The sequence below is a fragment of the Oryctolagus cuniculus genome, chromosome 14 (genome assembly GCF_964237555.1).
Source record: "Oryctolagus cuniculus chromosome 14, mOryCun1.1, whole genome shotgun sequence".
NCBI lineage: Eukaryota > Metazoa > Chordata > Mammalia > Lagomorpha > Leporidae > Oryctolagus > Oryctolagus cuniculus.
The window spans coordinates 62,654,059-62,681,437 of record NC_091445.1 but is presented as its reverse complement, the minus strand read 5'-3'; the positions used below and the strand labels follow the sequence as shown (position 1 = coordinate 62,681,437).

General features: G+C 44.3%; 1 protein-coding gene across 7 annotated transcripts in view; it reads left to right on the top strand.

The window, feature by feature from the left end:
- CPLANE1 (ciliogenesis and planar polarity effector complex subunit 1) overlaps nucleotides 1-27,379 on the top strand; it is a 133,848-nt gene that overhangs the window by 49,341 nt on the left and 57,128 nt on the right. For all 7 annotated transcript variants that reach the window (XM_051853812.2, XM_070056644.1, XM_070056646.1 and 4 more), the window contains exons 25-34: nucleotides 2,144-2,444; nucleotides 4,169-5,108; nucleotides 5,864-6,006; nucleotides 7,348-7,511; nucleotides 9,329-9,411; nucleotides 12,581-12,660; nucleotides 15,282-15,359; nucleotides 18,718-18,910; nucleotides 21,070-21,363; nucleotides 21,522-22,292. In XM_051853812.2, the coding sequence (XP_051709772.2) occupies nucleotides 2,144-2,444; nucleotides 4,169-5,108; nucleotides 5,864-6,006; nucleotides 7,348-7,511; nucleotides 9,329-9,411; nucleotides 12,581-12,660; nucleotides 15,282-15,359; nucleotides 18,718-18,910; nucleotides 21,070-21,363; nucleotides 21,522-22,292 (3,047 nt within the window). The remainder of the gene's footprint in view (nucleotides 1-2,143; nucleotides 2,445-4,168; nucleotides 5,109-5,863; nucleotides 6,007-7,347; nucleotides 7,512-9,328; nucleotides 9,412-12,580; nucleotides 12,661-15,281; nucleotides 15,360-18,717; nucleotides 18,911-21,069; nucleotides 21,364-21,521; nucleotides 22,293-27,379) is intronic.

Here is a 27,379-nt window from a genome sequence, read left to right as displayed (position 1 = left end):
GAGTGCTTTTTATATTCCATGTATTTATTGAAAACATGGATTCTTCCTCTCCCTTTATGGTTCTTTATGCTTTTAGTTTTATCCTATGCAACCAAGATAACTGGTTTTATGGAACTTTTTTGTGTGTAGGTGGTAAACTAGATATAACATAACATAAAATTTGCTCTTCTAATTTTTTTTATTTAATGAATACATTTTTACATAGATACAACTGTAGGAATACAGTGGTTCTTTCCCCCAACCCCCCCACCCTGCTCCCATCCCACCTCCCATTTCCTTCTTCATTATGGATCATTTTTAGTGTGACTTTATCTACAGAGAACCAACTCTGTGCTAATCATAGATTTTTTTTTTTTTAAGATTTTATTTATTTATTTGAGAGGTAGAGCTACAGACAGTGAGAGGGAGAGACAGAGAAAGGTCTTCCATCCGCTGGTTCACTCCCCAAATGGCCGCAACGGCAGGAGCTGTGCTGATCCGAAGCCAGGAGCTTCCTCTGGGTCTCCCATGTGGGTGCAGGGGCCCAAGGACTTGGGCCATCTTCCACTGCTTTCCCAGGCTATAGCAGAGAGCTGGATTGGAAGTGGAGCAGCCGGGGCTAGAACCAGCACCCATATAGGATGCTGGCACCACAGGCGGAGGATTAACGCACTGCGCCACAGTGCCAGCCCCGATCGATTTCAACAATTTGTCCCACACCCACACACAACACATAGAGTACAATTTGGGGAGAGAATTTGCAGTCAATTCTCATATTTCAATCCAATAGGGACAGAGGTCCTACCTGGGGATCAAGTGCGCAGTGATTACTGCTGTTCCTTTAACAATTAACACTCTTATTTATTTTGTCAGTGATCATCCGAGGCTCATGTCATGGGTTGCAAGGCTATGGAGGCCTTTTGTGACCATAGACTCTATCGGCATTTGGACAAGGCCATAAACAAAGAGGATGTTCTCCTCTCCCTTCAGAGAAGAGTGTCTCCTTCTTTGATGACCCTTCCTTTCCTCTGAGGTCTCACAGAGATCCTCCGTGTAGGGTTTTTTTTCCACAGCGTCTTGTCTTTCCATGCCTGAGATGCTCTTAGAAGCCTTTTAGCCTGACCAGGAAGCCTTATGGGTTGATTCTGAGGTCAGAGTGTTATTTACTACGAAAGTCATTCCAGAAGTCTGCTGTGTGGACTGCTTCCCATGTTGGTCCTTCCTTCCTTCCTTTTTTAATTCTATTATATTTACTGAGTACTTGATGTTATTTATATCATCCCTTTTAAACTTAGACCAGTCTATCTGTTGCCTTTAACATTTAATATGATCATTGTAACAGTGAAGATGGTGTTTATACTACCGATTCTTACGGGTTTGGAACCTCATGATTAGTTCTTAGGCTATACCCTGAGAGGTGAGTCTATATGCCTGTGTGCAGAACTAGACTGCTTTACAGTTTTAGACTACCTCTAACTATTTTTAAGTGTACATTTCAGTAGCATTAAGTACTTTCATCATGTGGAAATTTTCAAAGAATTCAAATGATTCTCTTTTTTTAAGAGTTAGAATCAAGTATTTAAGTCGTTATATTCTAATTGTACATTATTTCACTTATTGTAATTATGATTTATTTTAATACTTTTTCTATGCTTTAAAACATCTTTATCCTGTGTAAAATTTTTAAAACTAAAGGTAAAAAAATTTTTCTATAAATGGCCTTGAAAAACTTGGCTTGCTCTTAGTTCCTATTATTTGTAGTAAGAAGTATGTCCTTGTTTGTGTTGCTAAGATTATACTCTGCTCTGTTAAAATGGAAAATTGGAAAAAAAATACAGATTACTCATTCATTTTATACTTATTTTTCTGATTTTTGAAATAGCTACATGACTTTTTAATTTTTTTCCCCAGGGCACTTTTTTTTTTTTTTATAGAGTCTGAATTCTGTTTCTTTCATTCTTTAGTTTCTGCAGTTGTACTCTAGAATGCCACCCATAGTTTTCCAACAAATACCTTAGGAAGACCTGACCTACGGGAATGTGGATACAAGCCTTAGTCTCTGGTTAGGTTACATGTTCCCAGCAGGTACCAGAATTGATTCTGCTTATGCCTTGAGTTGAAGTGATCTGATGGACAGTAAGCCCTGTTGTTCTGTTCTTTCCAGGGCCCCAGACTGAGGAGATGATGTCTGTCATCATGCATTCTATCCATAAAGTGAGGGTGAAAGCCCTAAAACGAGTACAGAGAAATATAGGTCCTTTTGAGATGAATATATGGGAACCAGCTGAAGAAGAAAAACCGGAAGAGACTGTAGGCTTGGACAGGTTTTCCCTGGGGACCAGCCTCAGCAGAAGCACACTTACAGAACTGGGGAGTTCTGTGGCTCACAGTGATGCAGACACAGCAGAGACGTGCTCTGAAGCTTTGTCTATTGAAGGAAAAAATAGGGTGCATATTTCTCAGAGGTACGGTTGGGATCTGTGTCACAAGCATCTACTTCCTTGGGCAAATAAATGTTCCTAAAATTTTTTATGCCACTGATGAGTTGATTTCTAGTCAAAACAACCCTCACTGATTGTGCTATAACAATATGAGTGACAAGTGCTACTTGTCCTACTCTAAAGGTTATTAGAGTACCGGCACTGGCTGGGAGCGTCTTTCTTATGGTCTCTGTTATTGTGATTCAAGCGGATTTTTTTCTTTATAATTTCAGTATCTGCAATGCATTTTATCCTTCTTATGACTTAAAGACTAACCAAGGGCCGGTGCCGCAGCTCACTTGGCTAATCCTCCACCTGTAGTGCCAGCACCCTGGGTTCTAGTCCCAGTTGGGGTGTCGGATTCTGTCCCCGTTGCTCCTCTTCCTGTCCAGCTCTCTGCTGTGGCCCGGGAAGGCAGTGGAGGTTGGCCCAAGTGCTTGGGCCCTGCACCCGCATGGGAGACCAGGAGGAAGCACCTGGCTCCTATGCTTTGGATCGGTGCAGCACGCCAGCCGCGGCGGCCATATGGGGGTGAACCAATGGCAAAGGAAGACATTTCTCTCTGTCTCTGTCTCTCACTGTCCACTCTGCCTGTCAAAAAAAAATAACCAAGAATAGTCTTCCTTGAGTAAAATTATCACATCTACTACCAATATGTGCTTGAGTCATATCTAATAATGTTTTAAATGCCGTTTTGCTTTACAAAACAACTATGCTTAAATGTTAGCATGGGAAATACTCTGAAGATTGCTTATTGTGTGTTTTCAATAAGAAGAGATGTAATGACCCCTGCCCAAGTTCCTAACACCCCTTCTCTTATTGAGGGAACTAAGGATCAAGAAACAACTTTAAAGTAATTGTGACTGGGAGTTAAGGTGCCTGCCCAGCAGGTTTCATAATAGCTGAAAGTGATGAGAAGAAGTTCTTACCTTTGTGTGTTAAAACAAAAAGGGGAAGTTCTGCTTGTTATACTTGGTATGAGGGGACCTGAAAGGACAACCCTAAAAGGAAAACAAAAACCCTAAATTAAGATGTGTATTTGTGGTTTATGATTTTTATTTGTACATTTCTATTTGTATTCATAAATTCTGCTCTATTAGAGTACTAATTTTTCCTTCTAGGAAAAAAAATGTTCTCTTATGGTGAAATTTCTGTGATCACATTTTGTATTTATTTGAAAGGCAGTGAGACAGAAAGGGAGAAAGCTGCTTCTCAATCACTGGTTTGCTTCCTAAATCCCCACTACAGCCAGGGCAAGGCCCTGCAAAGCCAGTAGCCCAGAACTCAGTCTGGATCTCCCACATTGTTGTCAGGAACCCAAGTGCTTGAGGCATCACCGGGTGCCTCCGCCATGCACTAGAAGGAAGCTCACTCAGAACCAGAGCCAGGACTCTAACCCAGGCACTCAGATAGATAAGAGCTGTAGGCATCCCAAGCACAGCTTTACCCCAGTACTGAGCACTTGCCCCTGTCAAGAAATTCTAATCTCTTACTTACAGATACTGTGTTGTGTTTTCTGAGCTTTTAAAATGTTCCTCCCTTGAAAACACTTAGAGGTCATGTGGTCCAACCTCGTCATTTGAATGATATAGTCAAGGCACAGAAATGATCCATGACTTAATCAGTAGAGAGAAATTTAATGACAATTCTAAGATCAGTGATAGTAATTAAATAATCTTTAATTGTGTCTTTTAATTTTTTTGCTATAGAAATCCCCCCAGTCACAGGAAATTAACATTGACTGGTAAGCCTGGTGATAAAAAGAAAACAAATGATCAGAAAGAAAACCCTAAAAGGAAAGAAGATCATGAAAAGTTACCACAAAATGCGCTTCCTATAATAGGTGTTTGGGAATTTGAACGTGATGATGATGAATATATTAAATTCCTTGATCTCTTCTTGAGTTATGTTCTTGAAAGAGACCTACTTAGTTCCAGGAATCCTAGCATTCCATTTCTCACCAGCTTTTCTGGACAACTTAGAGAACACGAACTGAATTCTTTACTTTTTGATGTACATACAACTTTAAAACGACGTCAGGGCAAAACCAAGAGCCAAAGTGTGTTTAGAGCTGGATCTTGCTTTGTTGTTATTCCTGAGTGTCATGATTCTGAGAAATCGTCCTTGTTAAATGATGAAGGTGCCATTGGTCTAGAAAACCAGGCACTTTCAACTTCAGTACTGGTTAATCAAAGGATCAGGACTTTTTTAGAGAACTCTTTAAATGAAGTCAGTAAAAATGAAGGGAAGAATGGATTATTTGGTTTAAAACAAAAGCCAGTGTACAGAATGCAAGCTGATAATCGAGAGAAACCTCAGATCCAGAGATCATCACACCTATTTCAGACTCCTGAGTCTACCAAAACTAAAAGATACCTTTTCAGAGCAATTCACTGTGGTGATATTAACCCTCAAGAAGACCTTCCTCTGGCGGTAAACGACACATTTGGCCATATAGGAAGATTGCTGGAGTGGATGATAAGATGGTCTGACAGACGACTGCTCTGTGATTCTGGTACGACTGAGTCAGCCTGTGGGTACAGCCCAGTAATTCGTGTAAGGACCTCTTCAGCTGCCATTCTTACTTCATTATGGCTTTTGGAACAGCCTTATTTTGCTACATACAAGGCAAAAAAGGCCATTATTAAGGTAAGTACATCGATTACTTATGATATACAAGTGAGAATTTATAGTTTAGATTTTATTTTTTCATCTGCTAAAGAAGTATTGGAAAACTGATGATAGTGTTCTTTATAATTTATGTCTTAATTTTTTCAAGTGCTTCCTTTAATTCATAAAATAACTAGAATGAAAGTGCTTTATGTTGTGTTGCAGCTTTTTTTTTTTTTTTTTTTTTTTTTTTGACAGGCAGAGTTAGTGAAAGAGAGAGACAGAAAGAAAGGTCTTCCTTTTTCCATTGGTTCACCCCCCAAATGGCCGCTACGGCCGGCGCTGCGCCAATCTGAAGCCAGGAGCTAGGTACTTCCTCCCGGTCTCCCATGTGGGTGTAGGGCCCAAGGACATGGGCCATCTTCCACTGCTTTTCCTGGCCATAGCAGAGAACTGGATGGGAAGAGAAGCAGCTGGGACATGAACTGGCACCCATGTGGGATGCCGATATTTCTATTGCCTTTGGTTTGTGGCCTGAGAACGGTGATGACGTATCTTACAAATTCGTAAGGCTGATTTCTGTGGAATGCTATTAGGGAGTCAGATTTTCTTTTTACAAATAAAGACTTGATAATTGCCTAGCAGTGAATATTGAGTTGAACAAATGTAGTAAATACTTGATAAAGGAATAAGAATCAGCAGAATTTCTGTAGAAAGTATGAATAATAAAATATGGTGAAAAATAAAGGGTTCGATAATGAATAATACTAAATACTATAAATGGTTTGTTTTAGGTGCTAGAGAATCATTCCACTGGGTCTCAGACTGGACCTGGTACTGGGAGGGAGCTTGAAACAGATGGTCGCTGTTCAGTTGCAGCAGCTCGAGGTGGGACTGAGCAGAGAAATGAGAAGCAGTCTTGTCAAAGTATCTTGAAGTAAGTTGCTGATATAACCTCCTTTTCAATAGAAGATACCTGGTCTGGTGGTGTTTGGGCTTAAAGTGCAGAGTATTGAACCCTTGAAAGTTAAAGGAATAAGCATTAGCTAGAAGTAAGAAATGGCTTTCTGAGGTGCATCACCTGTTCATTATAAATATGTTTCTGAGCCGGCGCCGTGGCTCAATAGGCTAATCCTCCACCTTGCGGCGCCGGCACACCGGGTTCTAGTCCCGGTCGGGGCACCGGATTCTGTCCCGGTTGCCCCTCTTCCAGGCCAGCTCTCTGCTATGGCCAGGGAGTGCAGTGGAGGATGGCCCAGGTGCTTGGGCCCTGCACCCCATGGGAGACCAGGAAAAGCACCTGGATCCTGGCTCCTGCCATCGGATCAGCGCGGTGCGCCGGCTGCAGCGGCGGCCATTGGAGGGTGAACCAACGGCAAAAGGAAGACCTTTCTCTCTCTGTCTCTCTCTCTCACTGTCCACTCTGCCTATCAAAAAAAAAAAAAAAAAAAAAAAAAAAAAAAAAAAAAAAAGTTTCTTCCCTATTGGTCAACCGTGTATCATCTAAGAGAAGAGCTGAGTCTTCCCGAGAGATCCCTTTATTATACTAATTTATTTCCCATTTTTACAAGTAAAATAATACTAGAAGTAATATGTCTTTGAACACCATGGCGAAAGCCCTAGGGCATGAAGATTCTTTTGTGAAATGGTAATTTTAAGTAAATTACACATACAAATACTTTGAGTAAATAAAAATTAAGATTTTCAGGCATCCATTAAACAACATTTTAAGCTTCTGCCATGTACCAGAAATGTTTTTTTTTTTAAAAAAAACTTTATGAAAACAAAGTTGCTTCTTTTTTTTTTGATTTTTTTTTTTTTTTTAATTTTTTGACAGGCAGAGTGGACAGTGAGAGAGAGAGACAGAGAGAAAGGTCTTCCTTTGTCGTTGGTTCACCCTCCAATGGCCGCCGCGGCTGGCACGCTGTGGCCGGCGCACCGCGGCTGGCGCACCGCGCTGATCCGATGGCAGGAGCCAGGAGCCAGGTGCTTTTCCTGGTCTCCCATGGGGTGCAGGGCCCAAGCACCTGGGCCATCCTCCACTGCACTCCCTGGCCATAGCAGAGAGCTGGCCTGGAAGAGAGGCAACCGGGACAGAATCCGGCGCCCCAACCGGGACTAGAACCTGGTGTGCCAGCGCCGCTAGGCGGAGGATTAGCCTAGTGAGCCGCGGCGCCGGCCCAAAGTTGCTTCTTTTTTTAAAAAAGATGAATCTAATGAAAACAAGCTCTTTCTCCTAGAGTGAGTTGTAATTTTCATTGCTGCATTTTCATCGTAGAAATGCAACTGAAGCAGAAACCCCTGCAATAAAAGAAACAAGTGATGAGTTTATTCCTATGACTTCTAACACTGAAGAAGAACATGTATATATCAGTGAGGATGTATTAGGAGTGGAAACATTTACACAAGAGGAAATGGATGTTCACTTATCAGACTGTGAAGGTCAGTTCACTTTATTAATTTGAAATTGATACATAGGGGCCGGCGCTGTGGTATAGTGGGTAAAGCCGCCGCCTGTGGTGGCATCCCATATGGGCACCGGTTCGAGACCCAGCTGCTCCATTTCCTTGGGCACCTACACCCGTTGGGAAACTCGGAAGAAGCTCCTGGCTCCTGGCTTTGGATCGGCACAGCTCCAGCCAGCTGTTGTGGCCAATTGGGGAGTAAACCAACGGATGGAGGACCTCTCTATTTCTCTGCCTCTCCTTCTCTCTGTGTATAACTCTGACTTTCAAATAAATAAATAAATCTTTTAAAAAAAAGAAATTAATACATGATATTGTCTGAGATAATCTTATTTACTTTTTTTTTTTTTTTAAAGATTTATTTATTTACTTGAAAGTCAGAGTTACAGAGAGAGGGGGGGTCGGGTCTTCGATCTGCTGGTTCACTCCCCAATTGGCCACAACGGCTGGCTGGAGCTGTGCCAATCCAAAGCCAGGATCCAGGAGCTTCTTTCGGGTCTCCTACATGGGTGCAGGGGCCCAAGGACTTGGACCGTCTTCTACTACTTTCCCAGGCCATAGCAGAGAGCTGGATCGGAAGTGGAACAGCTGGGTCTCGAACCAGTGCCCATATGGGATGCCAGTGCTTCAGGCCAGGGTGTTAACCCACTGCCCCTTATTTAGTCTTAAAGCCGATGTAGTTCGTTTGTATTAGCCTAAAACAAAAAATTAGAGAATGGAGCATTTATGAAATATATAAATATTGAATATATTAACTTGTAACTTTTTAAAAAAATTTTCATCTACTGGAAAGGCAGAGCAACAGAATGAGAGCAAGCTTCCATCTGCTGGTTCACTCCCCAAATGCCCACAATAGTTAGGGCTGGGGCCAGGGCTGAATCTGAGAACTCCATTTGAGTTTCCATTGTGGGTAGTAGGGATCCAAGTCCTTGGGTCATCATCCACTGCTTTTCCAGGTGCATTAACAAAGAATTGGATCAGTAGCAGAGTAGCTGGGACTTAAAATAGGCACTCCAGTGTGGCTTGTGGGTCTCTAAACTGACAGCATAACCTACTGTGCCTCAGTGCCCACCCTGCATTACGGAATAAAATCAGGAAAATCTAAAGTATTTTTATATTTGTGACTTTTTTTACAATTATTAGTCATCTTTTCCTGCTTATATCATCTTTTCCTGCTTATATGAACATTACAGGTCTCTTAATTTCTGTGAACCTACTCTAAACTCTTCTCCTTGCTTGTCTTCCTTAAGATAGCAGCTTTGTGTCAGGGGTGGGCATGTGGCCTACCAGTTAAGATGATGGTGAAGGGCCCAGTGCTTGGGTCAGCAGTTAGGATACTACTTGAGATACTCATATTCTGTATTGAATGCCTGTGCTTTACTCCTGACTCAGCTTTCGAGTCTAGTTTCCTGCTAATATGTGCCCTGGAAGGCAGCAGGTTATGACTCAAGTGTTTAGTTGCCTGCCAAATCCATGAGAGATCCAGATCCGACTCCTGGCTTTGGCCTAGCCCAGCCCTGTATGTTGTGGGCACTTGGGGAGTGAACCTGCAAAGAAGGGATGTGTGTGTGTGTGTGTGTGTGTGTGTGTGTGTTTTATCTTCTCTTTTCTTCTCTCTGTCTGTTCTGTCTCTAATGCTCTGTGTTTCTAGTAGATGAAAATAGATAAACATTAAAAAACTTTTTTGGTGAGTGCTGTATTTGTCATTACTCTATTTCTTACAATATTCCTTGAATATAAAAGTCAATAGATGATTTTTCAAATGATCGATTTTCTCTTTCTGTTTCTCTCTAGAAGATGCCAAAGAACCTGAAGGAAGTCTCAGAAGTCCCAACATTGCCATTTGCATGCCAAATTTGCCACAGAAGTTAGAAGAAGTAAGGCAATAAATAGTAAATGAAATTCTTCAGCCTTGAGGCTGGTGTTTGACTGGTGGTGGAGACGTTTGGGATGCCTGTCCCCTATCTCAGTGTCTGGGTTTAAGTCCATAGCTCCAGCTCTTGTTTCCAGCTTCCTGTTATTGCGAATCTGGAGGCAGCAGTGATGGCTCAAATTGTTGGGTCCCTGCTACTCAAGTGGGAGATCCAGTTTGAGTTCCCAGCTGTGGCTTAGGGCTCGCTCCAGGTCCGGCTATTTTAGACATTTGGGAAGTGAAACAGCAGATGGAAGTGGTCTCTGTGTCTGCCTCTCAAAAAATAAGTAATTTAACTTTTGGTCTAATATTTAAGTAATACCAAATGTTTTATTCACTGTTAGAACATACATCAAAGCAAAACTACCTGTTATCTCTTAAACATAGACTGTGGATTCTAGAATTGTGCAGTTTTTTTTTTAAAGATATATTTATTTATTTGAAAGAGTTAGAGAGAGAGAGGTCTTCCATCTGCTGATTCACTCTCCAGTTGGCTGCGATGGCCAGAGCTGTGCCAATCCGAAGCCAGGAGCCAGGGTCTCCCACGCAGGTACAGATGCCCAAGGACTTGGGCCATCCTCCACCACTTTCCCAGGCCACAGCGGAGAGCTGGATCGGAAGAGGAGCAACTGAGACTAGAATCAGTGCTCATATGAGATGCTGGCGCTTCAGGCCAGGACATTAACCCACTGCGCCACAGTGCCGGCCCCAGCATTTTATTTTACTGATATTCTGTTAGTAATTTGCCCTGTAATTTCCGGCAATGAAGTTCTCATTTCACAAACTGCTCTAGCAAATTAACTGAATTAAGAAGAGTGAAAGTGTCCTTTATTTAAAAAGTATAAAAAGTGATATATGTGTATATATATATATTTATATATATGTATGAATCAAGTAAAATATATATTTATATGTACTTTAAAAATACTTTTATTTCATTTTATTAGAGAACAACAGAGATCCTTTGTCTACTGTTTTTCTTGCCAGATACCCTCGAGAGCTGAGGCTGGGCCAGATTGAAACTAGGAGCTTGGAATTTGATCCAGGTCTCCCATGTCGGTGGTAGTGATACGAGTACTTGAGCCATTATCTGCTGCCTTCCAGAGAATTAGCAGGAAGCTGGATCAGAAACACAGGAGCTGGGGCCGGCGCTGTGGCATAGTGGGTTAGGCTGCTGCCTACAGTGCTGGAATCCCATATGGGTGCCGGTTCGAGTCCCAGCTGCTCTACTTCCAATCCAGCTCTCTGCTATGGCCTGGGAAAGCAGTAGAAGATGACCCAAGTGCTTGGGCCCCTGCCTCTGTGTGGGAGACCCGGAGGAAGCTCCTGGCTCCTGGCTTTGGGTTGGCACAGCTTCTGCCGTTGCAGCCAGTTGGGGAGTAAACCAGCGGATGGAAGATCTCTCTCTGCCTCTCCTTCTCTCTCTTTGTAACTCTGACTTTCAAATAAATACATTTTTTTTTTTTTTAAAGAAACGTGCCTCACTTGGTTAATCTTCCACCTGCAGCACCGGCATCCCATATGGGCACCAGGTTCTAGTCCCGGTGGCTCCTCTTCCAGTCCAGCTCTCTGCTGTGGCCCGGGAGGGCAGTGGAGAATGGCCTACGTGCTTGAGCCCTGCACGTGCATGGGAGACCAGGAAGAAGCACCTGGCTCCTGGCTTCAGATTGGCACAGCGCTGGCCGTAGCGGCCATTTAGGGGGGTGAACCAATGGAAGGAAGTCTTTTCTCTCTGTCTCTCTCTCACTGTCTATAACTCTACCTGTCTAATAAAATAATAATAATAAAAAAAAGAAACACAGGAGCTGAAACTTGAAGCAAGCACTCCAGTATGGCATGTGGGTATCCCAAGTGGCATCTTAACCACCATGCCAAACATCCACCATCATGCATTTTTTTCTTTTAAATTGGATTTTTTTTTAGGATCTATTTATTTATTTGATAGATAGACTTAGAGAAGCGGGGGGGGGAGAGCAAGCGAGCGAGCTTCCATCTGCTGGTTCACTCCTCAGATGGCTGATGCTGGGCCAGGCCAAAACCAGGAGCCAAGCTCCACGTCTGGCTCTCCCACGTGGGTGGCAGGGCCCAAGGACTTGGGCCATCTTCCACTGCTTTCCCAGGCTCATCAGCAGGCAGCTGGATTGTCGCTCCCCCTCTTCATGGAGGAACGACACAGGACCCTGCGCTGTTCTTTTGTCTGCTCGGCCCTCCCCGGGTTTGCTGCTGGTTCTTCCCGGGTTGGCTACCGTCCCTTCCACCTCCGTGGAAGGGCGGTTCCCCCTGCCACTTTCCCCACTTCCGCGGGGGAGCGGCACACCGCTGGCCGGCTCTCTCGGGGGCTGCACAGGTGTTCCTTCAGATAGATGTTCCCGTTAGATGTTCCTGGTGCATGCCGTCTCTCTCCTCCTTTATAGTCCTCCTCCGCCAATCCCAACTCGGCTGCCCACACGCCGAGTACGCTGCTCTCCTCCAATCAGGAGCAGGTCCTGCTGTTTATTGGTTGAACTGGAGGCAGCTGTGTAGAAGCTGCTTCTCCCTTCTCAGCGCCATATTGTGGGAGAGCAGATGCATAGAATAAGTCTTAATTCCAGTAACTTAGTCTAGTCCGAGTTGCTCCCCACTCTGGATCAGAAGTGGAGCAGCTGAGAATTGAAGTGGTGCCCTTATGGAATGCTGGCACTGCAGGCAGGTGCCATAGCACCAGCCCTGTATTATTTTTTGAAAGCTATATTTCTCTAAAATTTCCAGATGGGGCATAGACATTTCCAATTATTATAACCATTCTTTTCAAAAGGATTATTTTTCCTGATCTTACAGTTGTCTTCAAAGGATAGTTAATCATGTAGTGATGAGTGTGTGTCATTTGCAGTTTGTAGGTCTCCTCATGTCATCTTGTCTTTGTACGTTAGAATGTGCAGTGGTGACTCAGGGAGATAGGCCAAAGACAGCCACGCGGTGTATACATCTGGCCGGAGCAGGACTTGGGGGTACTCTGTAGTGTGTGGTTTTCTTACTTGCATTGAGACTATTGTAACTTACTTTGGGCAGGTGGCTTCTGTGAAACTCAAAATATCCAAGACAGTAATGTCTCTTTGCTTCACTCCTTTTGTTTTGGGTACCATTAATTTTAACAGCATTTCACAAAAGTGGCCCAGTTTCCAAGGGAAGAACCATTGGACACAAATAAGGAGAACAAACCAGCTATACAAGAAAGGTAAGGGGAAAGCATGTGGGCGGGGTTGTAAGCTCATTTACCTCTTAATTTACTTTATAGTGGTATTATGTTTTTAGGGAAATTTATAGCTGTGGTCAGTGATTTTGGTGAATGTTATGCTTTTCCATGTTGGTAGAATGAAATAGACAGTAATACCCAGAATGCTTTTTGTTCTCCCATCATTGTCAGCTTTTTGAAAATAAACGACAATTGCAAATAGGACAAGTTTATTCCGCTGCTAATTACAGAACCACCTTTATACACTGATTCCATTTTTATTTTTGTTCATTTATGTCAGAAAGATTTTATTTATTCATTTGAAAAGCGGGATGATAAAGAGGGAGAGACAGAAAGATTTAAATGCCTGCAACAGCCAGATCTGGGTCAGGTTGAAGCCAGGAGCCAGAAACTCCATCCAGGTCTCCCACATAGGTGGCAGAGACTCACGTACTTGGGCCATCATCTGCTGCCTCCCAGGCACATCAGAAGGAAGGTGGATTGGAAACAGGATAGCTGGGACTCAAACTGACAATCAGATATGGGATTTGGGTATTATAGGCAGGGGTTAATGTGCTGCACCATAGTGCCTGTCCATTTATTTATTTATTTATTAGGTTTTATTTATTTATTTGAAAGGCAGAGTGACAGAAAAGGAGGTTTTATGCAAGTTTACTCCCCAGGTGCCTGCCAACAGCCAATCCGGGGCCAGATTGAATCCCGAAGGCAAGAATTCTGTCTGGGTCTCATGTGGGCGGCAGGGCCCAAGTACTTGAGCCATCATTTGCTGTTTCCCAAGTGTGTTAGCAGAGAGCTGGGTTAGAACTGGAGTAGCCAGAACTTGAACCAGTGCTCTGATATGTTATGCTGATGTCTCAAGCAGTGCCTTAATTCAGTATACCACAACACCCACTCTGGTTTCAGTTCTACTGAATCAGAGCCATTAGGAATCACATTACACATCCATCCTCTTTCACTGTTGTGCTCTGATTGCTGCATGTTGACCATGAGGGCTGTGATAGACTTAGCCTTTGCTGCCTCATTTACTGGCTTCAAAGAAAGGAAAGGCAGTTTCCTTGTGTTGCAGTGTGGATGCAGTTTCTTAATTTTTAGAATTTTAGAAGTTAAGAATTACCTTGGATAAGAGAGGCAACATAATTTTCTATTGTTCTCAGTATACAGTTTTGTTCAGTTTGAATGTGGATAGTTAACAGGAGACATTTTATGTCATTTGCCTTTATGAGTAAAAGATATTTCTGTTCTTAAAAGCTAGTATTGGGGGGCTGGTGCTGTGGTGCAGTGGGTTAACTCCCTGGCTTGAAGTGCCGGCATCCCATATGGGCGCCGGTTCTAGTCCCGGCTGCTTCTCTTCTGATCCAGCTCTCTGCGATGGCCTGGGAAAGCAGTAGAAGATGGCCTAAGCCCTTGGGCCCCTGCACCCATGTGGGAGACCTGGAAGAAGCTTCTGGCTCCTGTCTTCGGATCAGCTTAGCTCTGGCCCTTGTGGCCAATTGGAGAGTGAACCATTGGATGGAAGAGTCTCTCTATCTGCCTCTCCTCTCTGTGTATCTCTGACTTTCAAATAAATAAATCTTTAAAAAACAAAAACAAACACACAAAAAAAGCTAGTCTTGGGGCCAGTGTTGTGGTATAGTGGCTAAAACCACTGCCTATAATGCCGGCATTCCACATGGGCATGGGATCATGTCCCGTCTGCTCCACTTCAATCCAGTTCCCTGATAATGGTCTGGATAAAACAGCAGAAGATGACCCAGGTGTTTGAGTTCTTGCCAACCACTTGGGAGACCTGGATGAAGCTCCTGGCTCCTGGCTTCAGTCTGGCTTCCCCTGGCTATTTAATTTTAACTTTCAAATTTAAAAAAAAAAAAAAAAAAAGCTAGTCTTTACAGTTTCAGGGTTTTGTTTTGTTTTGTTTTGTTTTGTTTTGTTTTTTTGAGAGGCAGAGTTAGAGGGGTTTTCCTTTTTTCCGTTGGTTTACCCCTTAAATGGATGCTAAGGCCGGTGCGCAGTGCTGATCCGAAGCCAGGAGCCAGGTGCTTCCTCCTGGTCTCCCATGCAGGTGCAAGGCCCAAGCATTTGGGCCATCCTCCACTGCCGCCTTGGGCCACAGCAAAGAGCTGGACTGGAAGAGGAGCAACCGGGACAGAATCTGGCGCCCTGACTGGGACTAGAACCCAGAGTGCTGGTTCTGTAGGCAGAGGGTTAACCTAGTGAGCCACGGTGCCGGCTACAGTTTCAGTTTTGACAGTGGTCTCTTCAGTATTCTGAGTAAATTGCCTGTCTTCCTCATAAGTGAGCCTGTGTCCCACTATCCTCTCATGTTCTCTTTGTTTAGTCTTTGTTTAGATTCTATTGTTTTCATTGCTAAACAGTCAGCAGTGTTTAAGTTGTGTGTTAAGTCATTCAGACCTATTCTTAGCTTTCATTTGGATCTGTTACTAATTGCTATGGAGACAAATGTAAACAGATTGTAATTATGAGGTAAGCATTACACAGGAATGGAGGATGTTTAGACTTCAGATGGCTCAGTATTAGATTACCTAAGCCTTAGATAATGCAAAGAATATCTTGCTTCCTGATCACTAATTAACTTTTATTTGCAGTATGATCGAAGTCCTCTCAAGCCCTGAACATGCCATTTCTCCAAGTTTCAGTGCAGATACAAATTCAGAAATGTCTAGGTAAGACATTTTGCCTTCTGTATCACTTTGAAATAATAATGTTTTATGAATAAGTAAGAGAATGAAATGATGTCTACTATATCATTTCAAAATAATTACTAAGTCTTATTACAGAAAACTAAGAATAAGTGTAAGTACGTGGAACATTGAAAGAGTACCCCAGGTACACATCCTGATATCTCTGTGATAATGCTCTTTTTTTTTTTTTTTTCCAGATGAACAGCCTTACATTTAATCAATCAACATCACATCACATTTCTCTGACACTTGATTTTTTTTTTTTTAAGATATATTTATTTATTTTCCATGCAGAGTCACAGAGCGGCAGAGGCAGAGGTCTTCCAAGTGCTGGTTTGCTCCCTGGATGGCCGTAATGAATGGAGCTGCACCAATCCGATGCCAGGAGCCAGGTGCTTCTTCCAGGTCTCCTACGCAGGTGCAGGGGCCCAAGGACTTGGGTCGTCTTCCATTGCTCTCCCAGGCCATAGCAGAGAGCTGGATCGGAAGTGGAGTAGCCGGGACTCGAACCAGTACCCATGTGGGATGCCAGCACTGCAGGTGGAACTTTACTGGCTATGCCACAGTGCCGGCCCCCATCACTTGTGTTTTAAAGACTTAAATAGACTGTAAAAAAATGGCTAGACCAGTTTTTTCCTTGGTGGGGGTGGGGTGGAAAGTGCCCATATGAGATTCCAGTGCTGCCAACAGAGTCTTGACCTACTATACCACAGCACTGGGCCCTAAAGTTATCTTAAAATAGGCAGATTAGGGCTGGCAATGTGGTGTAGCGGATTAAGGTGCTACCTGCAATGCCTGCATCCCATATGGGCACCGGTTCAAGTCCCAGCTGCTTCACTTCTAATCTAGCTCTCTGCTGTGACCTGGAAGAGCAGTAGAGGATAGCCAAAGTCCTTGGGCCCTCCTCACCCACGTGTGAGACCAGAAGAGGATCCTGGCTCTTGGCTTTGGATTGCATAGCTTCAGCCATTGCAGCCAATTGGGGAGTGAACCAGCAGATGGAAGACTTCTCTTTCTCTATGCCTCTCTTTATTTCTCTATGTAACTCTGACTTTCAAATAAATAAATCTTAAAAAAAATAAAATAGGCCAGTGTCGCGGCTCACTAGGCTAATCCTCCGCCTTGCGCCTCTGGCACACCAGGTTCTAGTCCCGGTTGGGGCGCCGGATTCTGTCCCGGTTGCCCCTTTTCCAGGCCAGCTCTCTGCTATGGCCCGGGAGTGCAGTGGAGGATGGCCCAGGTGCTTGGGCCCTGCACCCCATGGGAGACCAGGAAAAGCACCTGGCTCCTGCCTTCGGATCAGCGTGGTGCGCCGGCCGCAGCGCACCGGCCATGGCGGCCATTGGAGGGTGAACCAACGGCAAAGGAAGGCCTTTCTCTCTGTCTGTCTCTCTCACTGTCCACTCTGCCTGTTAAAAAAATAAATAAATAAAATAAAATAGGCAGATCAGTTGCAATGCTTACTTTCAGTGGATTTGGCAGATAGTTTTGTTAGCATTTTAGATGCTTGATGGAAGGTGGATGTTACCATTGAAATGGAATGAGTGAATCAACCTAAGTGCAATTTAATATATTCTTTGCGTTTTGGAAATAGTGATCAGCTTATTTTAATACAATAATTACCTACTGCCTTGTTTAGGAAATTAATTTACTTAAAAAATATTGAGTACTGGCAATGTTTAAGGAATAATCCTTCTAAGGTAATTTTTAAAAAACAGCTTGTTTTTAACCTTAATTTTTATTTATAAATAAGCATTTTTTGGTGAGAGCTTATTATAAAGGTAAACTCTGGAGTTTGTTTGGAAATGAAATGTTCACAATATGATTGTTTCACATTTTACAAAAGATTTATTTTAGTGACAATGCTCTGCTGCAGTGGGTTAATAAAGCCACTGTCTGCAGCACTGGCATCCCATATGGGCACCAGTTTGGTTCCTGGCTGCTCTACTTTCCATCCTGTTATGTGCTAATGTGCCTGGGAAAGCAGCGGAGGATGGTTCAGTTCCTTGGGCCCCTGCACCCACATGGGATATGCAGAAGAAGTTCCTGGCTTTGGCCTGGCCCAGCCCTGGTTATTGTGGCCAATTGGGAAGTGAACCAGTGGACATAAGATCTCTCTGTCTCTCCCTCTCTCTCTGTAAAAATCTTTTTAAAAAATTTATTTGAAAGGCAGAGTTAGAAAGGAGGACAAAGATTTTTCAAATACAGTAGTTGGTTTTATTGATTCAGGAATTAAACATTTTTTCTTAAGATTATTTATTTGAAAGAGTTACACAAAGGAGAGGCAGAGAGAGAGACAGAGAAAGAGAGAGAAAGTCTTCCCTTTGCTGGTTCACTCCCCAATTGGCCTCAGCGGCCTGAGCTATGCCGATCCGAAGCCAGGAGCTTCTTCTAGGTCTCCCATGTGGGTGCAGGGGCCCAAGGACTTGGGGCATCTTCTACTGCTATCCCAGGCCATAGCAGAGAGCTGGAACGGAAGTGGAGTAAATGGGGCTCAAGCCAGCGCCCATACGGACGTCAGCACTTCAGGTGGCGGTTTTCCCCACTACACCATAGCGCCAGTCCTGGGATTAAACATTTGTTTAGAAAGATTTATTTATTTATTTGAAAGGCAGAATTACAGAGGGGGAGAGAGAGAGATCTTCAGTCTTATCGATCACTCCCCCAAATAACTGTATTGCCTGGAGCTGGGCTGGTCTGAAGCCAGGAGGCAGATGATTCTTCCTGGTCTCCCACTTGGGTCCAGGGGCCCAAGAACTTTGGGCCATCCTCAGCTGCTTTCCCAGGCTCATTAGCAAGGAGCTGCATCAGAAGTGGAGCAGCCTGGATTTGAACTGGTGCCCCATATGGGATGCCAACACTGTAGGTGGTGGCTTTGCCTGCTATGCCACAGTGCCGGCCCCTGAACAATTTTAAAACCCATTCTTTATCTACTTTTCTTAACTCTACTTTGGCCCCTTTAGTTTAGTCAAAATACTAATTTCTAATCAAATTGTAAAGTCTGTACAGTTAATTGGAATGATTGGATATGTCTCAAACTCAGAAGTCTACGGGTACCAGACAAATAAAATAAATTGTTAACTGTTTTGGGTTCTAACAGCCCAGGAAGGGGAACATTGCTAACCAGACAGGACCTTGAATAAAGGCATTCAGATGAAAACATGACTGCAGTGTCCAGTGACTGATGGGTGCTAGAGAAACAGGCTTTACAGTGGAGATTGTCTGACAGCTGTCAGAATAACCTTTACATCTGAAGAAAAATGGGTCTGAATGTTTAGATAATAAACATCTAGTTTGTTTTCTGTTGAATGATTTTTTAAATCTAAATTCTTCCACATAGTGCACAGATTTCTGCATTTAAAGATAAGTCTCTCCCGTTTCCACCTCCGGTACCGAGTGGAGTCAGTGTTGCTTCAGAAACACCTGTTCCAGTTCCTCAGACGACACAGCGGAGTGAACACACTGTTCAGTTACCAGATTCTTCAGATTCTGTTAGGCAGATGCTCCAGGATGAAATGTTTAAATTAGTTCAGGTAAGCATATCACTATAGAAATATATAAGCCTACATGACATAAGCAAAATTTAAAAATATTGATAGGCTTCCAGAAAAATACAAGGAAAAATTAAAATGCAGGCAAATTCCATGCTTTGAGCAGTTGATCATTCAGAAGTTGGTAAGTCTGGGGCCTGGAGTCCAGGCTGAGCTCCTGCCTTCTCACAATGACTTCTTTTCACTGAGATCTTAGCACTGCAGCTGCTCCCAGAGCTGAGGCGGGGCAGTCAGACCAAATCAGTGGGCTTCTGCTCAGAAGTCTCCAAAGTTCATGTTGTAGCAGCGGCTGTCACATCATATCCTTTATCCACGGAGCAGAATTTGGCGTGGCTGAAGCTGGCAGCTACATTCCAGGTCGTTGATCCCCAGGACTTCCTGTCATTGTCTTTTCACTTGGTTATCCTTTTCTCTGTCTACTTACAGTTTTTCATTATTTTTGTTTTTTCTTGAAGCATTCGTTTTCCTCAAGTCTCATTATCATTTGTTTTGTATCTACTTTTTTTGTGATATAATGTGTCATTTTATGATGAATCTTGCCACTAATTTCCTTTTTTAGTCTAAGTGCCCCTGTTGCTTGGCACTTACAGAAACTGGTTTTATTCTTATTCTCCCCAGTCCCTTGATTATCCTTTCTGTGTTGTAATACCACTTGTTCTACCAGCTTAAAGTTTTAGAAGCATTTCTTAAAGTGTTATATAGTCACACTTCTATGCATTTACTGTGTTCTGCAAAAATTCTGAGCACACAAGAGATTCAGAATCACTGTCTTAGAGAGCCATCCTTGCCATCTTCATTACTTGTATCCAGTGTTTGGCTATGCCCTTTTGATTCCTGGCCCACATTATGCGCTAGAATGGCACCTTGCTATATCCACAGCTGTAGTCGACATGAGATTTACAGCATTTTATACTTCAGATGTCTTAGGTAAGCATCTTCTAGGACATACTTCTTCAGATATTATCTCAATACTATCTCCTATTTTTAAAATCTTTGCCAATTTCAGGGACAAATTTATATACTATATGAATCAGTCTTGTTTTAAAAATAGAGAGGTAGATGTTTGGCACAGCTGATAGGAGCCCTCATCCTGTATCAGTGCTGAGGTTGGAGTCTTGGCTTCATTCTGCATTCCAGTTTCCTGCTACTGCCATCCTGTGAGGCAGCAGGTACCGACTCTAGTAGTTGGGTTTGTGGCTCCTGGCGCTTTGTGTTAAGAGTGCCAGAGAGAGCAAGATTTTCCACTGGTTCATTCCACCAGTCTGTACAATATTCAGAGTTGGGCTAGGCTGGAGCCAGAAGCCCAGAAATCAATCCTAGTCTCCCATGTTGGGCCCAAGTATTTGAGCCATCATTGCTGCCTCCCAGGGAGCTCATTAGCAGGAAGCTGGATCAGAAGTGGAGGAGCTGGGGCTCAAACCAGGCACTCTGATGTGGGCATCCCAAGCAGCACCTTAACTGCTGCACTCAGTGTTCCTTTCTAGGAGTTCTTCAATTATGTTCCACTCCATCAGATCCCTCCTCTCTGCTCTCTGGGATGTTTATGGAGACTGGATTACAAATAGTCCCAAGTTCATTCATGAGTTAATATTCATATTCCCAGTTGATAAGAAGGTACACCTTTTTTTTTTGTCTTTTATAAAAAGAAGCAGTGTCAGGCGAGTTGTTTGGCCTACCAGTTAAGATGTCAGGTTAAGATTCCCACATCCCATATAGGAGGGCCTGGGTTCAATAACCAGTTCCTGAATCCGGCTTCCTGCTGATGTGGAACCTAAGAGATGGCGAGATGACTCAAGTGATTGGGTTTCTGCCACTTACCTTGGAAGCCTGGATTGAGTTTCTGACTCCCAGCTTCAGCCCTAGCTTATGCACAGCTGTTGTTGGCATCTGAGGAATGAACCAGCAGACAGAAGCTCACTCTCTGTTTGTCTCTCTCTTCTCTCTTTTTCTGTCTTTCTTCTTCTCAAACAAAAATTCAGTATTATTTTTTAAAAAATTCTCCTGGCTTTGCTTCCTGCTCAGCATTCATGAGTCTGACAGATAATGAGACAAAGGTATGACTGTTATAGAATACTAAGATGATTGTTGCCTTTGGTTTCTTTCCATTTTTCTCACATAACTCTTTGATTATTTTATTCTAGCTACAACAGATCAACTTCATGAGCTTAATGCAAATAGTAGGATCATCCTTTGCTAACCTACCAGATATACAACAACTTGTACAGCAGTCTCAGTCTCTGCATTTCCGGGGAAGCCAAGTATTGAACCCCACAAACGGGAGCGATTGTGTTGAAGAGAACAGTAGAAATCTTAAGGAGAGGATTTTTATTAAGCCACAGTTCATGGGAGAGTACAACAGAGAGCCTGGCAGGGACAGCCCACACTGCCAAGAAGGAATTACCCAATCTGATCAAAAAAGCAATGGGAATTTACAGGTAATGTAGTAGTTCCACTGTTGGTTTTTGTTATTTGAGTAAATAAATTTTTTAGCATAATTACCTCCCACCCTCTTCAAAACATATTGAACATTTTTCAAATAAGAGGAATGTGTACTATATTCTAAACTTACACAGTATGTCTTTTTCTCTTCCAGAATGTTCCACAAGGGAGTATTCCTTCACATCATTTAGGCAGCCAGTCCCAGAAGAGAAAACTGACTCCAGCATCTGAAAGCTTACCACCCACTGGGTTTTCTCTAGCCCCTGCTGAAAATACTCACCTGTACCTTTTGTCCACCCCTTCTGCTCTTCAGAAGACACCTAGACTCATCCCACTTGCAAAATCTTTTAGTCCTGGTGATGGTTTTCCTTTGCTTCAGTTTCAGCCTAAGCAAGAGTTCAAGCCCCCTTATTTACATACAGGAAGAGTTCCACCAGTTCCATTCAGGCCTCTGGCCCAACCACGAGAGGCTTGGGGATTCTCCGATTCCTCCCAGCCTCCTCTGCCCCAGAAAATAGTGCACACTACTGCAGTATCTCATGTGAATGGAAGCCAGCACAATATGGAAGCCATAACAGAAGCTGCTGAGCAGAAGAAATGGGCAGAAACTGTGATTACAGAGGTCCCTAAGCATGTGAACCTGGGTCAGGATGTCAGCCTAGAAAACTTGACACCTCAACAGGACTCTTCAGTATTTGCAAATCCAGAAAAAACACTTAATATTAAATCTGGGCTCCTGGAGATACCTCCTCAGAATTCCCTTGGACTTCCCTTATTACACCTGCAACTTAAACCTCCTTTGATAGTTCCACCAGCCTCAAGAACATCAGTTACAGCTCCTGCAGTACCCATCCGGGCTGTTGCAGAAGAAAGAAAACACTCAGGACTATCATTACTTCATTCCTGTCTATCTCCAGAAACTGTGGTAATGCATTTCTGTGCAGTGATGCGAAAGCAGGGGCATTTCTCATACTCTGAATACTGTCTATTCAATAAGAAGCTCTTGTACATTTCTCTTTTAAAAATAATGCTTACAATCATAGAAAACAACATAAAAGTCAGGTTTAAAATAATTATAATGTATTTAAATTTTTTTAGAAAAAAGATTTATTTTATTTATTTGAAAGAGTTATAAGGAAAGGTAGCGACAGGGAGGGGGTGAGATCTTCCATCCGCTGATTTACTCCCCAAATGGCTGCAATGGCCGAAGCTGAGCCGATCCAAAGCCAGGAGCCAGGAGCTTCTTCCAGGTTCCCCATGTGAGTGCAGGGGCCTAAGCATTTGGGCCATCTTCTACTACTTTCCCAGGCCATTGGTAGGGAGCTGGATCCAAAAGAGGAGCAGCTGGGACTCAAACTGGTGCCCATAAGGGATGCTGGTGCTAGAGGCCGGGACTTTAACCCATTGTGCCACAGCACTGGCCCCCAATTATAGTGTTTTTTAAAGGCTTTAGGTTTGGCTGGGCTATCAATACTAAAGTTGACTCTATTTTTTTACAGTGTTTATTTTTAGCTTCTTGAAAGGTAATGAGCAAGAGAGCAAGCAAGCTTCCATCTGTTGGATTGCTTCCCAAATGCCCACAACAGCCAGGGTCAGGCCAAAGCCAGGAGCCTGCAACTCCATCTGGGCCTTCCAAATGGGTGGCATTGCCAGCTCTTGAGCTGTCTCCTCTGCTGCCTCCCAGGTTGCATTAGTAGGGAGCAGGGTTGGAAGTAGAACAGCTGGGACTCAAAGTCAGCACTCTGCTCTGGGATGCAGGTGTTGCAAGCCACAGTTAACATGTTGTACCATAATGCCTGCCTCTTATGGACTCACTCATAGTTATTTGTTCTGCTCAGAGAAGAATTAAGTACAGTAAGATGACTAACTGCTCCTATGCATGTGTGGAGTATATGTAGAGAAAGTGACCCAGTGCCCATATTGTTTGTGGTTCCTAGCAGTTGTGATATGGATCTTTGAATCTCTTAAAGGTTAAATTGTGAAATAGTCCCACGGTTGTCAGTAACTGGGCATAAAGCAAAATGGTATCTTTATGATCCTCCTCCCTTTAAAGATATAATGAAATTCGATTTGTTTAGATTTCAATTCTGTATTAGTACTATCTTTTTTGAAGATTTATTTATTTATTTGAAAGAGTTAAACAGAGAAGGAAAGAGAGAGAATGAGGGAGGGAGGGAGGGAGGTCTTCCATCTGCTGGTTCACTCCTCAATTGGCCGCAATGGCTGGAGCTGTGCCCATCTGAAGCCAGGAGCCAGGAGCTTCTTCTGGGTCTCCCATGCAGATGCAGGGGTCCAAGGACTTGGGCCATCTCCCACTGCTTTCCCAGGCTATAGCAGAGAGCTGGATCGGAAGTGGAGGAGCCAGGTCTCAAACTGGTGCCCAAATGGAATGCCATCACAGCAGGCCACGGCTTTACCCACTACACCACAGCGCCGGCCCCGGTAATATCTTATTTATTAATCATTCTCTGATATGCTTTTTAAGATTTGAGTATGCTAGTTGGAAAAAATATTTATCATGCCTCCTTTTTATGTGAACACATTGTGAGTAGAAGAAGAAAGGATTAGGGGCTGGCGCCGTGGCTCACTTGGTTAATCCTCTGCCTGCAGCGCCTACATCCCATATGGGTGCCAGATTCTAGTCCCAGTTGCTCCTCTTCCAGTCGAGCTCTCTGCTGTGGCCCAGGAGACAGTGGAGGATGGCGCAAGTGCTTGGGTCCCTGCACCCACATGGGGGATCTGGAAGAAGCACCTGGCTCCTGGCTTCGGATCGGTGCAGCTCCGGGTGTAGCGGCCATTTGGGGAATAAAACAATGGAAGGAAGACCTTTCTCTGTCTCTATCTCACTGTCTATAACTGTACCTGTCAAATAATAATAATAAAAAAAAGGATTAGAGGAATGGAATAATAGAGATTTTTGAGGAGTTTTTTTTTTTTTTAATTTATTTTATTTATTTGAAAATCAGTTACAGAGAGAGGTCTTCCATCTGCTGGTTCACTCCCCAAATGACTGCAGCACTCAGAGCTGAGCTAATCCAAAGCCAGGAGCCAGGAGCTACAGGCTGTGGCTTTAACCCACTGCGCCACAGCGCCGGCCCCTGGGAGAATTTTTTTAAAAAGATTTGTTTATTTATTTGAAAGAGGAGTTACAGAGACAGGGAAAACAGAGGGAGGTCTTCTATCTGCTGATCCACTTTCCGACTCTTTTTTTTTTTTTGACAGGCAGAGTGGACAGTGAGAGAGAGAGACAGAGAAAAAGGTCTTCCTTTGCCGCTGGTTCACCCTCCCATGGCTGCCGCGGCCGGCGCACCGCGCTGATCCAAAGGCAGGAGCCAGGTACTTCTCCTGGTCTCCCATGGGGTGCAGGGCCCAAGGACCTGGGCCATCCTCCACTGCACTCCCGGGCCACGGCAGAGAGCTGGCCTGGAAGAGGGGCAACCGGGACAGAATCCGGCACCCTGACCGGGACCCGGTGTGCAGGCGCCGCAAGGCGGAGGATTAGCCTAGTGAGCCGTGGCGCCGGCCTGCTGATCCACTTTTCAGTTGGCTGTTAGAGCCGCGGTTGGTCCTGGCTGAAGCCAGCAATCAGGAACTTCATCTAGGTCTGCATGCATGCAGGGGCCCAAACACTTGAACCAGCCTTTGCTGCTTTCGCAGGTATATTAGCAGGGAGCTGGATCAGAAGTGGAGCAGCTGGGACTTGGGCGAGTGCCCATGTATGATGTCAGTGTTTCATTCAGCAACTTTATCCACTATGTCACAACGCCGGCACCAAGAAGAATTTTTTTCTTTTAAATATTTATTTATGGGGGCCAGCGCTTTGGCATAGCAAGTGAAACTGCTGCCTGTGGTGCTGGCATCCATATGGGCGCCAGATCGAGTCCTGGCTGCTCTGCTTCCAATCCAGCTCTCTGCTGTGACCTAAAAGGCAGTGGAAGATGGCCCAGATGCTTGGGCCCTTGCCTCTGCATGGGAGACATGGAGGAATCTCCTGGCTCCTGGCTTCAGAACGGCACAGCTCCAGCCATTGCGGCCAGTTGAGTGAACCAGTAGATGGAAGACTTTCTCTCTCTCTCTCTCTCTCTGTGCCTCTCCTTTTCTCTCTGTGTAACTGACTTTCAAATAAATGAATTATTCTTTAAAAAATATTTATTTATGAGCTGGAACTGTGGTGTAGCAGGTAAAGCTGTCCGTGCAACACCAGGCACCCATGTGGTTCCTGCAGCCGAAGATGGCCTGAGTGCCTGGGCCCCTGCACCCATGTGGAATACCTGGAGGCAACACCTGGCTTTAGCCCAGCCTAGTCCTGGCTGTTTTGGCTAGATGGGGAGTGAACCAGCAGATGGAAGCCCCTTGTCTCTACTCCCCTTTCGCTGTCTCTGTAACTCTGATTTTCAAGTAAGTAAATCATCAGGAGCCAGTGCTGTGGTTTAGTGAGTAAAACTGCTGCTCGCGACGCTGGCATGCCACATGGCCACTGGTTTGAAACCCAGCTGTTCCACTTCTGATCCAGTTCCATGCTCATGCTCCTGGGAGAGCATTGGAGGATGGCCCAAGTACTTGTACCCCTGTACCCACATGAGAGACCCAGAAGAAGTTCCTGGCTCCTGACCTTAGGCCAGCCTAGTTCTGGCTGTGCAGCCATTTGGGGAGTGAACCAATGGATGGAAGAGCTCTCTCTTTCTCTGTTTTTGCCTCTCTCTCTGTAACTTAGCCTTTCAAATAAAATAAGTAAATCTTAAAAAGAGAATCTTCTGAAAATTTAAGATTATTTATTTATTTTAAAGAGTGATGGAGAAGGGGAAAGATCTTCCATCTGTTGGCTCACCCTTCCAAGTGGCCCCAGCAGCCAGGGCTGGGCCAGGCTGAAGCCAGGAACCAGGAGCCAGGAGCTTCTTCCAGGTTTCCCACGTGGGTGGCAGGGGCCCAAGTACTTGAGCCATCTTCTGCTGCCTTCCCAAGTGCACTAGCAGGGAGCTGAATCTAAAGTGGGACTGTGAGGACTCTAGCTGGCACCCATGAGGGATTCCAGTGTCACAGGCAGGCAGCTTACCCTGCACCACGAAGCTGGCCCCCTGAGAAGAATTCTCTTAAGGATTTGTTTTATTTGAATGGCAGAGTTACAGAGACAGAGAGAGATCTTTCATCCACTGGTTTACCCCTCAAATGACCACAATGGCCAGGGCTGGGTCAGACCGAAACCAAGAGCCAGGAACCAGGAAATTCATCTGAGTCTCCCATATGGGTACTGGGGCCAAAGCACTTGGGCCATCTTTGCTGCTTTCCCAGGTGCATTAGCAGGGAGCTGGATCAGAATTGGGCAACCAGGACTTGAACCAGTGTCCATATGGGATGGTGGCATTGCAGGTGGATTAACCTGTTACATTATAATGCTGGACCCGAGCTGAATTTCTAAAAACAATTTTTTAATGAGCCCCCAAGTTCCCAGTTCCCTGCTTCAGGAGTTTTAAGTATACTGCTCATGTGTTCTTTTTTTTTTTTTTTTTAACAGGCAGAGTGGACAGTGAGAGAGAGAGAGAGACAGAGAGAAAGGTCTTCCTTTGCCGTTGGTTCACCCTCCAATGGCCGGCGCACCACGCTGATCCGATGGCAGGAGCCAGGAGCCAGGTGCTTTTCCTGGTCTCCCCTGGGGTGCAGGGCCCAAGCACCTGGGCCATCCTCCACTGAACTCCCATGGCACAGCAGAGAGCTGGCCTGGAAGAGGGGCAACCGGGACAGAATCCGGCACCCCAACCGGGACTAGAACCCGGTGTGCCGGCGCCGCTAGGCGGAGGATTAGCCTAGTGAGCCGCGGCGCCGGCCCCTGCTCATGTGTTCTATGTCTTTTTGTGTGTGTGTGTGTGTTCTATGTCTTTATGCCTCTGCATCCTCCCTTTCCAATAATTTAAAATGAAATGGCAGATATTATGCCATTTCATGTCTAGTTGTAAAAAGTATGATTTTTAAAAAAGATTTACTTATTTACTTGAAAATCAGTTACACACACACACC